General features: G+C 41.5%; 1 protein-coding gene across 1 annotated transcript; it reads right to left on the minus strand.

The window, feature by feature from the left end:
* Positions 1 to 5,627, minus strand: LOC118403926 (tripartite motif-containing protein 2-like). The gene is made up of 6 exons (XM_035802808.1): positions 5,543 to 5,627; positions 4,289 to 4,624; positions 2,610 to 4,021; positions 2,245 to 2,414; positions 1,432 to 1,771; positions 1 to 1,106 (listed from the first exon to the last, which is right to left on the minus strand). Exons 2-6 carry the CDS (start codon positions 4,612 to 4,614, stop codon positions 832 to 834), a joined length of 2,523 nt encoding a protein of 840 aa, XP_035658701.1. The 5' UTR covers positions 4,615 to 4,624; positions 5,543 to 5,627; the 3' UTR covers positions 1 to 831.
* Between the last annotated feature and the right edge of the window lie 10,237 nt (positions 5,628 to 15,864).

The following is a 15,864-nucleotide window of genomic DNA, read 5'->3' on the forward strand; positions in this document are numbered from 1 at the left end:
ACCTTGAGATACATCTTCGTTTTTCAAGACTTCAAGGGTGGAGGAGATCAGAGGTCTTTCGTTCTGGATAATACAAAGTTATTTACAATTCAACATTCTATAATCACGCCGAAATATTCAACATATTGTCAGCCCAAGACCGGACTACAGTCAATGATCTCACAATGTTCCTGAAAGTTTATACAACTTAAGGCGCAAATCTCAAGTTTGGCCTTGAGCTATTCCATATCACTGTACCTGAGTAAACATATCTGAGATGTGGAAATAATCTATAACTATAAACTACATCATTTATGCCACCGAAGTCCATACATTTGAGTGAAATCAATTCGAAAACCAAATCTTTATCAGATTATGCCACAGGGCTTAATACAACGGTTGGCCAAACATGTCTTAAATATGTTGACGCTAACAACGCTCAGAAGCTAGAAACGTATGTCTATCAGTTGAAGGTACCCTCTAATGCTTTTCTCTTTTAATTAACATGTTCTCATGGGATCCACACTCAGTAAGGCTTCGGTCCCAATTATAAGAAGGTAGCCCTGCCGGGCAGTTTGCGGGCTGTTTTTTGCACTTTCGGGCGTGCCCCCTGTCCATGGGACACCTTGCGGCTGTCAGTGCATTTTTGGGCCCGATCGGGCACCAAGTTGAATTTACGTCGGGTTTAAAATGAACCCATGACTCGGTAACAAATAAACGCTGTGACCTATCCGTAGGGAACGCCGTGAGGGGTACCCCCGGTATCCGGCAGTCTACCGGGACAAATTTGTGGCTTCGGAGCCCGACCGGGGCTACATCCCTGACGGGCACCGGTGCAATTGGGACCTAAGCCTAAGAGTGCAGAATGTACACCGCGCCTCCCTTCATATCCGTCAGTACAATTTTGCCATTCGGAAGGACCGCTACATCGGCGGGCTTCACCAGTCCCTGGTCTCGTGTCACGATCGTCTTCACGAAGTTTCCCGAAGAGTCGAACATCAGCACTCGGCTGTTTCCGTGATCGACGACGATGAAGTTGTCCTGGTGGTCCACAGCGACGCCGCACGGATACTGGAGCTGTCCGGCACGACTTCCCTGGCTTCCTATCTTCAGCTGTAAGTTGTAATCTGGTGGAAAACAAAAAGATTAATTTTTCCTTACAGCTAGCCGAAAAATGAGTCGTGATATGATAAGATGTAAGCACAGAGAACCAGATGTCTGTCGGTGAGACAATATTAAGAAGTTCGTCCTTTTTTCATACCAAGTACTTTTATACTAGATTTTGCACAAATCGTGCGTAATTCAGAGGAATTCAAAATCGAGACATGAGCAACAGACGGTTGGTACAACAGGGGATGAAGTATGGTCGCTAAGAAACCAAACAGTGAAATTTAATCTGAAAACACTTCAAGAAACATTGATTTAAAAGGAAAATCTGATCACATGACCGACCTGAATCCATGACCTTGACGCAATGGTTGCTGAGGTCGGACACTAGAATCCGTCCGGAGGCGTCCGAAGACACGAAGTAGGGCGATCGAAAACGTTCGTCTAGCCGACTATGCGGCGAGCCGACTCTCCGAACCAGCGCGAAGTCGGCTGCATAGACGCACACCCTGTCCCCTGGGGGTTCTGTGACGTAGATGGTCCCGTCTTTGGGAGACACCGCAATGCCCATCGGGAAGCTGAACGTCCCGAAGCTCTGGAGTAGTGTCCCGCTGGTGTCGAAGACGTCAACTTGGCGCCGCGCGGAGTTAGTCAGGAGCAGACGTCCTTCTGCGTCCTCAGCAACCTGTGCAGGAGAACAGGAGAGACAGTGATCAGATCGTTCTTTGGATGGGACGTTAAACCGTCGGTTCTAGATACGGGGGAGACCTCCACGTTAAAGAACCCACCACACTTGTCAATAAGTAAAGTTTGACCTGTTGTGCTTGTCTTATTTTTGCAGACAGTACATGCCCTGCCGTCATTCGATGGTTGATGAAAATACAATAGTGAATAATCTTGCATGTGTATCTCTTCCGCTCTTCTTTTATCCAACCACTCTTACTTTTATCCATTGTATCCATGTGGACATCCGTCTATTTACACATAGCATTCATCCGCCGCTGTCAGCACAGACTAAAGCGTCGAATTGCCAGATCCATTGCATTGTATTGAATTGCATTGGGATAGGCGACGTATAGCGATTCAACAATGTATTACAGGAAATCATCAAGTGAAGTGATAACGCTTATTCCCACCTGAAATGAAAGACTAAAATACCTGGTGACAGCCCGGAGCATCAAAACTACGAATGAACGCCCCTGATTGGTCAAACATGTGAACCACAGTTGATTCAAAATTTGACTGGTCCCCTTTCTGGTCGACCACAGCTATGAGCCCATCACGTGATACTGTCACGCCGTACGGTTGGCTGAAATTTACCCTGTTATCTGAAAAATGAAAGCAAGAAGGATAAAAAAAATATAACCTCCTTGATAAAACAAAAATGATCAAAGCTTGACCGAAAGTTTGATATTTCTCAGTAGTGTGCAATTATGAATATGACCGTCTGAATTCCGCTGTCCAAACCAAAAACAATACCCCACTTTGTAAGGGTGGAGTATAAATGATGAACAACGATGTACCTGATATCTTGGTCATTGTGTTAGGCAGACTGAGAGGCGTAGGAGGGCCACTAGAGGTCGCTGCTGACTGCGTGGGCCTGGTCGCCGTGTCCTGACGTTGAGTGGGCCTGGCAGGTTCACTCATTTGCCGCCTCATGCTTCGCTCAGACTTGACTTGCTCACCTCGTGGTTCATCAAAAGGGAAGCCACCAATCCTGTGGCCGGGAACCCAGAATCCCTTCTCCCGCTTGTCGCCACTAGAGGTCGCTGCTGACTGAGTAGAGCTTGTTGCCGTGTCCTGACGTTGAATAGGCCTGGCAGGTTCACTCATTTGCCGCCTCATGCTTCGCTCAGACTTGACTTCCTCACCCTGTAATTCATCAGCGAAGCCACCAATCCTGTGATCGGGAACCCCGAATCCCTTCTCCCGCTTGTCGCCACTGTGGTCAACCGAAACTGAGCGGGCTCTATCACTCTCCACCCTCCTTACAGGACTATCTGCGCTGGACGTCGATGACCGCCTTGAATTGTTGGATCGTTCTGATCCCTTCCTTTGCATCCACCTGGCTAATGAGCCAAACTTTGACCCTTCATCCACAGTTCTAGGTGTTGCTTCGCTGGTGGCACTTGATCGTCTACTTGTATTTTGACTGGTTAGCTTAGAGCCGTTACGAAGTTCTACACGTTCCCAGTCATTCGTCATTGTTGAGCCCCTTTCATGGCCGTTCTGAACATACTTGCCGTTAGGTGAAATCGAGTCAAAATTAAAGGTCTGTTCTTCTACATGTGAGGCATGCTCGGACGACTGCGATTTGATAGCAATGCCGTCTATCTCATCAAGCGGTCGTTCACTTGTTTCATCAAAGTACAAGTATCCTACAAGAGGATCTGAACCGATGTCAATGGGCACAAAAGTTGCCTGAAATCCCGATGAATGTTTGACAGGCCTGTTCATGGTCTCGTACATTATCTTCAGCTTCTCTGATATCTCTCCGTGCCGGTTGACATCCACCAACCCGCCGCGAGCCAGCTCCCTCTCCGCTTCAACGTCAAACGTCAGTAGAGTTTCCACCATGCTTTCCAAGTCCTTCTTCATCCCAGTGACTCTAGAAAGATGTTTATCGTACATTGAGTCCAGTTCTTTCTGCAGCGCCTCTCCCTCTAGTTTGATAGCCTTGATTCGTTCGTGCACACGTGCTTCGACGTGGCATTCCATGGCGTTTTTCTGCTGCTGGTGCTCAGTGATTAATCTACGGATTTCCTGTAGACTTGTGACGGCTGTAGCGGATCTCTGTCGCTGGTCGGACAGCGCGGTGCCCACTCGTTCCTTCATCCTCTCTATCTGCTCCTCTATGTGACTCACCTTGTGTGAGTTATGGTTCCCTCTGGGACACACCCGGCACAGCGGCTTCTCGCATGTCTGGCAGTAAAACCTGTGTATGACACGTTCAAAATATCATTCCCTGTTACCTATTAGAGCCCTCTTCTTTTACACTTGAAGTGATCAGAACCCAACATAGCACAAGGCAACACATACAAATACTTCTATCAAACTTAAGTGACTGTAATTACATGCACTAATACATATCTACCTTGCAGCTTTCAGGTTTAACCATCCAACATGGCGGACAATATTTAAGTCTTAGTCTCGTGAGTGCGAAAAGCCAATGAAATTTGAGTAGATGTAAAAGGATCCGAACCTGATGGGCTCTCGCTGGTGAGTCAAACATTCGTTGATGACGTAGGGTGTGACGTAGGGCTCCTCTATGGTCCTGATCTTGAAGGACAGTCTGCTGAGGAAGACGTCCTCGGGGAAACCGGACACGCCGCTCACGGGGACGGCGGCGTCCTGACGGCAGGACGGGCAGGGGAACGTCAGGTAGCTCCCGGCACACCTGGCGACGCACGTCTCACAGAAGGTGTGGTGGCACGGCAAGGTACGCGGCTTGACGTAAGGACGTCTGCACAGCGGACAGGTGAGGAGGTCGGTCTGGATCTGAAGTCTTACATCTTGTCCGGGGTCCATTATTCGTCACCTTATTAAAGGGTGTAAAATTAATGCAGTGTCAACATTAGCCGCACGGAGGCGTTTTTCGTAGATAGCACACATGTAACCTTCCCTTTCTGATCCACATTGTCAAACGAAGGGAAATAGATATTCACGTACTGTATGCAGATCAGTTCTACGCAAAACAGCCTTCAGCTACTTGTTATTGCACAAATTTGCTTTGTATTGGACCCTACGAGAAGTCTTAACGTAAACATTAGGAATAATTGTACAGCAAAAATTGTTTTCCAATGAGCAATGAGGCCTTCATGATATTGAAACTATCATGCAATGCATTTTTCTCGGTGCAGAAACACAGCGTTGTCTTACACCAGACCAACTGTCTTTATAAATTATAGCCTGCTTGAATGGACACCCACATTCACGAAATTTGGTAATTTGCGACCATCACACACGTAAGAACCTCCTTTGATGGTCCCACGACAGTCCTACAACAATATATATCCTTCCTGCCATTGCCTGGGTTAATCCTACGACTTCAACTCTGTCGTAGAAACACTGCACGAGCTATCCGATACAACCCTGACCTATTTTCCTACGATATTATGTGATCGCAACCCCACAAACTCTCGACCCCACCTATAGCATGATCCAAAAATATCCTGGAACAAAACCATCTCAACCTCTGTTAAACACTCTTTAGAAACATACAAACAGTGTTACCAGAATACCAAACAAAAGAAGGGTTACTTTTCATTCAACCGGTACATTCCTTCGCGTTCTCAGTTATGACGCAACGCTATCATACTAAGACAACGCCCCCTGGGCCCTATAAGTATCTAAATATTCAGAACACACGGATAGCGTCTTATGCTAAGAAAACAAATTTCCGCACAGTTAAGGTAAGAAAGAGGTTAGTAGTGAGTAGTAGATGAATTGTGTGTACCTGTTGAAGCTATGGACACATGGGGAGGACAGGGTTATGGGCGCGGCCAGAAGGTGACACAGTCTGGGTGTGAGATCAGCTGAGCTGGAGAAGTCGTCCCACTGGTTCTATCCTTGACGTGAGGTTAGAATTCTGACCCCTGACCTTAAAACAGGGTGTCACCTTTTCAGCTGGGATAATAGCAATGATGACAGCCTGTCATAGTTAATAGATGCACTGTTGGTGTGGCTGTTACTAAGGGATTATGTCAAGGTTGGACACGAGTTGGACATGCATTGTTCATTTTGTATTATCCTAACTGAAAAAAAGGGTAATTAGATGACAAGATGAATTAATAAAACTGTATAGTGATACCCATATTTAGGTCATTGGTTTCTCATTTATGTGTCATAGATCATGCAAGATACATTTGCTTTCATATGAACGTAATATCACATACACATTCAGTCTTATCTTTCCATCACGATCTTTAATAAATAATGGTGTCGTTTATTTAGATTCTACTTAAGCGGTCAAGCAGCTCTGATAGGAAGGTTTGCAATTAAGCATCGTCACATGTACTCTTGATTAGAACATATATACATAGAATACAACACGGTGTATTCCGTATCACCCGAGGTACGGTACTATTAGCCCGACAGCGGGTTGGATTGCCCGAAGGCCGGAGGGTGATCCGACCCGCGATGGGGCTGGGACCGAGGGCGATACGGAATACACCGTGTTGTATTCTATATTTATCACATGGTCCGGAACACCTGTATCGAACGTTATCGCGGCCCAGGTATGACATAAATGTATATATAGCCTACAGAATACTGGCCAGCCATATCGATGATATGTCACTAATTGTACAAACATATTTATTCATTCATGTATTTATGCATCTATTTGTACAGTTGACATAGAGAGGTAATGTGCAGCTTAGATTACACAACAGCGTCAGGCTATCACCAATTGTAAGAGGTAACTTTAGTTAATAATATACAAATTCACATACCAGCAGTAGGTACTGAAACTTATGCACATTCGCAAGTGTTATTGAAAAGTTTTATTCAATAACAAGATACAATATTAGCGAGAGAACGGCAGACAATGTGTATCCCTATAGTGAAATAATTGGATGATACAGCTATTTATTGCATTACCAAAGAAGTTCACCTTCCTATTTATATTTCAGCCATACCATAGGTATGGTGAAATATATTGTATTCGTAATGTTTCTTCTTTCTTTCTTTCTTCTTCTTTCTCCTGTTAAATCTTCAGAACACGGTATCTCCGTTTGATCCTAAACAGAATGACTTGAAATTTGGCACAAGGGTAGAGCGGGCCAATACCCTCGGATAGTTTTTTCATTTTTTTAATATCTGTCTCTTAGATGATTTTATTAAGGTTTTTTGGTCATCTTAAGACCAAAACTGTATATTTTGGCCCCCTGTACCCTGGCATTACAACCGAATGAGCTGAAATTTGGCACAGATGTGCCTTGATAATTCCCCCATACAAATTCAATATCACTTTTGGTGTACAGTATAACGAAATGCTTATTTTTGCGATTTTTTTGGTCATTTTTTGACAAAAAAAAAAGACACTTTTGGCTCCTGTACCCTGGTTTTAGAACCGGATGACCTGAAATTTAGTATAGGGGTGCCCTAGACATATGCGCACATGGATTCATTAACACTTGAGGCATACAGTACAACAAAATGCTTGATTTTGCGATTATTTGGCCATTTTATGACCAAAAACGTACACTTTTGGCTCCTGTGCTCTGGTGTTAAAACCAAATGACCTAAATTTTGGTAAAAGGGTGCACTAGATATTTATTCAAATGACACATGTATAATTTTTGGCACAAACCACTTCAAAATGATATATTTGGGGATTTTTTTTTGGTCATTTTCCAATAGCCAGAGGGGTCAATGACCTTAAGGTCGTTCTGTTTTGTTTTGTTTTCAAAATATCGTACTTTCTATTTTTTTTTTCAAAATAGAAAGCCCGATAAAAGCAACTAAAAAACCTTAAAAAAACAGCTGGAGCCAAACCTCTGCTTGGAGAGTATAATTACGTAAGTATTATGCATATTGAACGAAATCCTCCTAGTCAAAATAAGGTACTTTGAAAGCTTTATTCTAAGAATTTCCGCGAACAGCTCCTTATTTGGGTATAATCCTTCACCCTCTGCATGATAAGAGTTTGAATGATATCATGTAGTGATGGTACACATTCATTTCTTGCGCATGCGCTTCTTGATTAGTCTAGACCTTTCGCAACACCCTAGCTGTATAAAATATATAGCAGAAAAAACAGGTACATTTCGGAGTGTTCGTCGATGCAAGCGTTGTCTGTCGACAAGCTAAGGTATTTCTAGTTTTTAGATTTCTTTCCTTTAATTTTTCTTGGACCCATTTCTTCTTTGACACCACCACTAGACAATCCCACAGATGCAGTACTGCTAGTCTCAGGCAAGTATAAGCGGTGGGCGCACTTACGCAGTCAGGGAAGAAGACTGTAGTGACTGAGCAAATCAAAGGTTACAGCCGTAGTAGCGACTGGTGAATTAAACAGCATGTGCAAGTTCCATGTATCTGTATCTGTATCTGTATCTGAATCTATATTAGCCGGTATAACCGCCGTTAGGCGCAACACACATATGTACTTCATATTTCTCTGGTAATTTGAAGCTAGCATCATTCCTTTCGATTTTTATGCCAGATGACGCCTATTTGATACGGATGGCGGAATTTTTGTGTGCATCTCAATTGTATTTTGTAAATGTATGGCTTTTGTGAAATCGCATTCAACGACGTCGAAGGAAGGAAGGGAGATTCGCTACACAGTTTAGCAAAGGGCAAGTCTGATAACTGTCTCCTTTTTTCAAACACAGGCATGGCGACAACCGAGACCACGCCGCTGCCGGAACAAGAGTACACAAAAGGAGAAGATGTGGGCGTCACGAAAAAGAGCTGAAAGCTTCAGCGGGCACTGAATGAGGATCATGCCAAAGAGAAAGATGTGACTGCCCCAAATATCAGGTCAGGGCATCAAACCTCAGTGCCTGACACATACACCCCAGCTCCGATACGTGGGAAACATACCCAAGTAAAAGAAAAGGTGCCCTCCTCCATCGCTGAAAAGGGTCTAAAAATCCGATGCAAGGCTGCCGATCGTGGGAAGCAAGCATATGAACACACCATTGTCGGAGAACTGGCCGAAGCAGGTCCGTATGGTTCCGCTCCCGACAAACAACCTGCGGCGTCTGGGCATCGATACCTTCACGTCGGAGATCACGTAGTGGTGTGCTCGGGACATGAATCAGAACACACCTACGCGTACCGAGAGGCTGAAGTGGTGAGCGAGGGGTATGGGGAAGATGACTGCTCTCACTACTACAAAAACCCAGTGGATGTTTACCACTACAGAGTGCCTGAGGATGTAAACAACGCGTATGAAGAGGGGTCTTATTCCAACGACTACGACAAACCAGAGGATGCTTACCGGTGCAAAGTGCCTGAAGAAGTAAACAAGACGTTTGAGGAAAAGTCTTCTTCCCACGACTATGACAAACCAGAGAATGTTTACGGGTACAAAGATCCTAAGAAAGTCAGCTTTGCATACAGGGCTAAAGGTACGTTACAGCTTTGAATACAACATTTAAACTCTTTTGATGCAATTAACTATCAAAATGCAGAAATGTTCGCGGTAGTTTTATGTTCGCGGTTTTCGCGAGGCAGTCTTATCTTGAACTTAAAGCCACCTTTATAAATAACATTTTTCTTAGAGTACTGTATGTGACTACACTGTAACAACAACAATCTTTATTGACACGACAAAAGTACAGCGACTTTCGTAAGGTCTACATGTATAACAACTACTTACAGTACAACTAAACACACATATATGGATATCTATAGGTATGATTAAATCAACATATAGGGTCTAGCATGTCATTAACACTATTAGTTCTACGGTATAAACATTCGTGGATATATTTGCCTACTTGTACACAGTGAGGGTTATCGCCTCCCAGAATGTAGTTGAATTTATCTATCGAACAGAGAGTAGCAAATTCTTTAAAACAAGCGGAAAGTAATGTGAACAGCTCTGTGCGTTTATCATTATATCGAGAACAATCCATAACAAAGTGACGTTCGTCTTCGATCTCATTTGGGCAAAATGGACAAAACCTCTGGTCACGGGGAATTTTAGTATATCTTCCGGCTTCTATATTTAGTTTGTGACTACTGATTCTCATCTTTGTAATTGCTCTACGAAGTTCGAAACTGTGTACATTCGAAAGATACTTCTTTTGTCCGTATCTTTCCTTTAGCGTAGAATAAATGCAAAGTTTTGAGTTATTCTGGATAGAAGAATACCATTCTTGTATGTATATATCCTGTAAACGGAGTCGTAATTGGTCGGTTAGCATATTAACATGATACAACCTCGGGTTTGTCCATACATGTCCAAAACCATTATAGTTGAGAATGTCAGTTACGTGATTTGTCCAGTCGTATTCGCCGGAAAGTACAACATCATATGCTTCACGTAGTAAAGAATCTTCGGGTAAGTTTGCTAGACGGTGCCAGTATTTGATTAATTGTATCTCAGCATTGATCGAAATGGGAAAGGTTCCTAACTCACCACGGATGCCGTCATTTGATGATTTCGCATGTACTCCGAGTAAAAATTTTTGGAAACTCATGTCAATGGTGTCAAATTCTGGGATACTAGTATGTGAAGAAAGTCGTATATTTTCAATTGCGAAGTTGTCATTTTCTAATTTCATTCCTGATGCCAGTCTCAATAATCTATCCTTGTCTGATCTTTTCTTAAAATGGATAACGTAAGTATGCGTGAGGTCCGAAGACACACTCTTCCTAACAGTTGCTGGGAGACCTCCCTCTAGATGGAGTTTGTTTAAAAAGGAAGAGAAAACAGTTTTGGGTGAAGATTCTGGAATTTGTTTTGATACAATAATTTTGATTGCTTTAGAAGTTTGGTCAAAACATGTGAGTTCGGCTCCGTACAGTAAAATAGGCAGTACAAACTTGTTGAAAAGGCTCATTCCTAGGTGAATTGGAATGTTCTTTTCTGAGAATAAAAGTGACTTTAGTTTGAATAAAGCTCTCATGGCTTTATTCTTTAAATATTTCCTGGCTGCTTTAAACTTTCCCGAAGAAGTCAGGGGAATACCAAGGTAAGTATAACTGTCGGTTACTAGTATTTCTTTGCCATATATATAGAATTTGTTTGATAATCTGTTAATAGAACCTTTTGTAAAAACCAGTACTTTCGTTTTAGATACATTAACCCTTAATTTCCATTTGTTGCAATAAGATTCCAGGTTATTGATACAATTCTGAAGCCCCTCTTTCGACAATGAGATCAAGGCTAAGTCATCTGCCCAAGATAAACAGTTGAGTGATTTAGAATTCAAAATTGCGGCGTCACATTTATCAGCAAAGCATTGAGGTAGGTCGTTAATAAAAATATTGAATAATAATGGACTGAGATTGCAGCCTTGTCTTACTCCGCATGTGGAAACAAAGGGGCTTGACAAACCATTTTGTAGTCTGACAGTATAGTTAACATTGAGGTACATGGATTGCAATACATTGAAGAATTTCCCACCAACACCAAGATTTAACAATTTGTAGAATAAACCGTCCCGCCATACACTGTCAAACGCTTTCTTCATGTCAACAAAGCAAACATATAATTTCCCTCTCTTTTTTTCAATATATTTCTCAATAAGAGCTTTCAGGATAAATACATTGTCAGAGGTTCGGCACTTTCTTCTGAATCCGAATTGAGTATCCGCTAGCAGACAATTGCTTTCAACGAATTTCTGTAAGCGAGTATTTAAAAGGAATGTGAACAATTTGGACAGACAGCTTGAGATGGCGATTCCTCTATAATTATCTACGTTAGATTTGTCGCCAGATTTAAAAATTGGTGTAAGGATACTTGTGGTCCAGTTAGATGGAAATTTGTTGTTGGAAAGGATTGTATTAAAGAGAATGACCAGTGGTTCGCATATCTTTTCTGCCCCATATTTTAACATCTCGTTTGAAATAGAGTCAATACCACATGCTTTTCCAGATTTTAGTGATTTCAAACCAGTCATAATTTCTGGTGTCGTGAAAGGGTAATCTAATGAATTTTGGGCGTTTTTATCTAAATGTTTAAGAGAATCAGTGACACTTTTTTCAAAAGAACTGTCAAATTCATTGTTTTTTACCAGATTATTTAATCCTTGAAAGTGTTCTATCCATTCTTTACTTGTGATATTAGGATCTATGTTACCGTTATGTTTTGTGCCGTTTACTTCCTTGACAAGAGTATTGAACAATGACCAAAATTGTTTGGGGTTTTTCTCATTTAATGTTTCTAGATCACGTAATAGATTGGCTTTATAATTCCGTTTAGAATGTTTGATAATTTTTTTGTACTCTTTCAAGGCTGTGAAATACTTCGTTCTGGTTTCTTGTTTCCATGGTTCTTTCCTCAGTTCTAAAGATAATCTTTTTACTCTTTGACGTAGGGACCAACAATTTTGATCAAACCAAATTTTGTTCTTTTTGATTTGTGTCTTTTTATTGTTTTGTATCTTACGTCTTATTCTAAGAGAACTTTTGGAAACATCTAATACTAGAGTTCAACGAACACATACCTTTGCCAAATAAACCAGGTTTGTTATGTAGAATGATGTCTGTAGACATAAATGTGTTACTCATTACATTTTATTTTATATGCCTGGAGTTGGTTCATAACATTTTGCCATTGCTTATGCAAATTAGATCCCTATGCAGATTAGATTTACATAATGATATTAAATTGTATCAAGCATCATTTGCATAATAAATGTGTATTGATATTTCCTTCTTTCTTAGCTAAAAATGTGACAAGTTTGAAAGTCCTATAAGGAATGCAGTGGATTTACAAACTTTTCTCATTAATTATGCAAATTAGCAGTCGATTTGCATAATTATAATTCCATCATGTAAGTCTTCCCTTTGGCTATCTACATACCAAAAACCATGACGATCCGTCAACACGTTTATATTTTCTCATTAATTATGCAAATGAGGCCGTCATTTGCATAATTAATATGCATTGATATTTCTCTCTTCCTCATCTATATATGTGACAAGTCTGAAAGTCCTATCATGAAATGCAGTGGATTTATAAACTTTCCTCATTAATTATGCAAATTAGTTGCTGATTTGCATAATTGGTATTCCATTGTGTACATTGTTACTTGGGCTATCTACATACCAAAAACCATGACGATCCATCAACACGTTCTCGAGTTATTCTCGTCCAAACTTTGAAAGGAAATCGGCGACTGCAGTTCCAAACAAGCCGCTAGGAGGTCCAAACTTAAAGCACTTACTCTCTGCACCAAGGGCTATCTACCACTCAAAAATCATAACCACAGCAGGTCCAGAACACGAGATAAAAAAAATTGAGGTTTTGCTGCAGTACCTTAGCAAGCCGCTAGGGGGCCCATTATCGAACTTGACCTTCGTTTTCCCGACTCCTACCCACCTACCAAATATTATTGGGATCCATCAAAGGCTTCTTGAGTTATACTGTTAACACACAGACACACAGACTCACAAGCCTAAAACATAACCTTAGCCATTCTGGCAAAGGTAAAAATTTCAGTGAAGCTTGTTACGGCCTCCTCTGACGAGTGGAATGTTTTGTTGCAGAAATCTCTCAGTTTTGAATGCGTGTCTTTGTTGTTTATAGTATCTAAATATAATTGTTTTGATTCGTCAGTCCAAATGAATTGTGTTGGTTTAGGATTATAACATTGGCTATCCTCCTTCAGGACTAGAGGAGAGTGCTTTGTAGACAGTGAGAAAGAGATGTGACAGTGATCGGAAAATGGCGATATAGAATTAACATTCATATATTGTATATCGGTTAACATCGACCTTTGAGTGATGCAGTAGTCCACAACACTTGAACCATTATAATGATAACATGTAAAATCACCTTTTAGATCCCCCGCGAATCTGCCATTCAATATGGTCAAATCAGCCGACGAGCACAATTCTATGAGGCGTTTACCGTAATTGTTTACTTTAGAATCTCTATTGTTCCTTTTCTTTGTATCTAAAACATCTTTTGTCAGGGGGTCATCCGGGGAATCAATACTAAAATAGGTTTCCAAAACAGATCCTGTTCTAGCATTGAAATCCCCTAGGATGATTATGTCACCAAGATTGGAGAATTTGCAGATATCAATGGATAATGTATCAAATGGGTCGACTTGTATGGACTTTGAGGATTCGGGAGGGATATAAATGTTGCAAATGTATGACACTACAGCTAACTTAAAACCACCGCGAAAAAACAACTCCACTTTCCGCTAACGCGAAATTAAATCCCCGCGAACTTAAATGCACTTACAGCATAGTATGTATAGATTCCATGCCACATTGTAGACAGGGATTCTGTAACTACATTTGTCTAATATGTGTCTAGTTTGAAAATTGACTGGAAGGGTTAGAATCTACATCACACTTCGTCATCCAAAGAGTACATATCTGCAGGGACAATTAATCAGCCATTAAATGACAACAAAGGTCTACATCTGATAAAATGTTGAGTCATAAAAAACATTTTCATTCTGGCATTTTCAGCAGCTCAGCGAAAGCCGAAAGCTCATTTAATATTTTGCACAAATATTTGTTGTATATTAGTCTGATACAACTTTGTTGCTATTATGGCCTTCAAAATGTGGCCTTCAAAAGGAACATACCTACAGCTGTGATGGTATGGTGAAAGCATAGTAAATAAATTCATTAAGTAATACATCGACATAAAGAGGATCTACGATTAAAGAAAAACTACACAGCAAGAACAAACAACACATCGCCTTTTGCAAGCATGCATTTCATAGGTGAAAACAAGCACACACCGCCAATATCCATATTTTCAAGGCAAGAGTCGGGGAAAATGGCTCTCAAAGAATGTTGAGCAGAAGGAAAGATTTCTAGACGGGTAGAAGAGTCATGTTTTTGATCGGCGCTAGCGCTATTTGAATATTACAGGCGTTTGCGTTCAGATTGCATTTTTTCCACTCCTTTTTCATCTCAGAACGTGTCGTGCAAATGTGGAGTGAGTGGAAATTTAACAAAGTTTGCTGGCCTTCTATGGGATGTGGACTTCTGGTCATAGCATCAGTTGTCATCGCTGGCATCATGACAACTCACTTCCTGATCACTTCCGATGGGAGGGTAAGCTAAGAACTCTTGTTTACAGGGCCGAGTGGCCACACATGTACATGCTTAAGCATTCTAATTTGCAGACGTCGGCTAGCCTGGGTACCATCCTCCATACTAGCTGCTGACTCAATCTTTTCACTTGCTTAATAGGTTGATGCTATGGAGGATGGTACCCAGGCTAGACTTTGGCAGGCGACCGTCAGGCCAAGGCAAAACAATCATAAACCATCAAGTAATCGGAAAATTGCGCGTGAACGCATTGTCAGTGACGTCTACAACGAGGCTATATCATGAGAAGCGGTTGCTTATGAATCAAACAACGATCAATGACATTTCATAGTTAGGCTGCATTTCCTTAGCCCCCGGCCCATTCGGCAATTTCGCTGCGACCTCGATTTCTGCCATTGACTTTATAACTAGAATATTATAAAAATTTTAGTGTGTGACTAAAACAAAGACAACGAAACTCACAAAACGTAGTAAGGTTGCAATGCGGCCGCCGCGAGATTGACTTACTAGTGGACTTGAAGCGGAATATCAGATATATTTGAATGTTGTGCTCTTGTACCTAGGTGGCTTTTGGTTCAAAGCTGAAACAAAATGGCACGATGATTCTGGAATCCAGCACACCATGGAAGAAGACATTCTATGAAGAAGAAAACAATTCGGCTTTTGACGAGTTTATAGTTTTTGACTCGACGCCAACGTACTTGCCATTTACGAACAGCAGTGTGACCTCTGATGCCTTACCAGGAACTACCACATTTCTGTTAACCGCCGGTAAGTAATTATAATGCTGAACCAAAAAAAGCAATTACTCTTGAAAGAAACTGGATATGATTTTGGAAACGGTCAGACGTTTCGGATAGCATCCTCTATCTTTCTTCAGTGACACAGACTGTTTCCAAAATCATATCCAGTTGCTTGAGTAACTGCTTTTTGGCCTATCTTATAAGCTGGATGTCTAACCTTAATCGACGAGACTGCAGGTTTATGATTTTTCAGATACCATTTCCTAAAATCATGAATGTTCAGAGCTATGTATTGTTGCTGATGCTCTTCTGATTTTCATGGCATTTG

Source organism: Branchiostoma floridae, chromosome 16 (assembly GCF_000003815.2).
Source record: "Branchiostoma floridae strain S238N-H82 chromosome 16, Bfl_VNyyK, whole genome shotgun sequence".
Classification (NCBI taxonomy): Eukaryota; Metazoa; Chordata; class Leptocardii; order Amphioxiformes; family Branchiostomatidae; genus Branchiostoma; species Branchiostoma floridae.

Bases quoted from the DNA above. Each gene is read 5' to 3' on its own strand.
- LOC118403926 (XM_035802808.1), bottom strand. From the start codon at position 4,614: ATGGACCCCGGACAAGATGTAAGACTTCAGATCCAGACCGACCTCCTC. The intron at 2,415-2,609 runs GTACATCGTTGT...TTCATTTTTCAG, and splicing joins CACAATGACCAAGATATCAG to ATAACAGGGTAAATTTCAGC. The intron at 1,107-1,431 runs GTCGGTCATGTG...GTTTTCCACCAG, and splicing joins CGTCAAGGTCATGGATTCAG to ATTACAACTTACAGCTGAAG.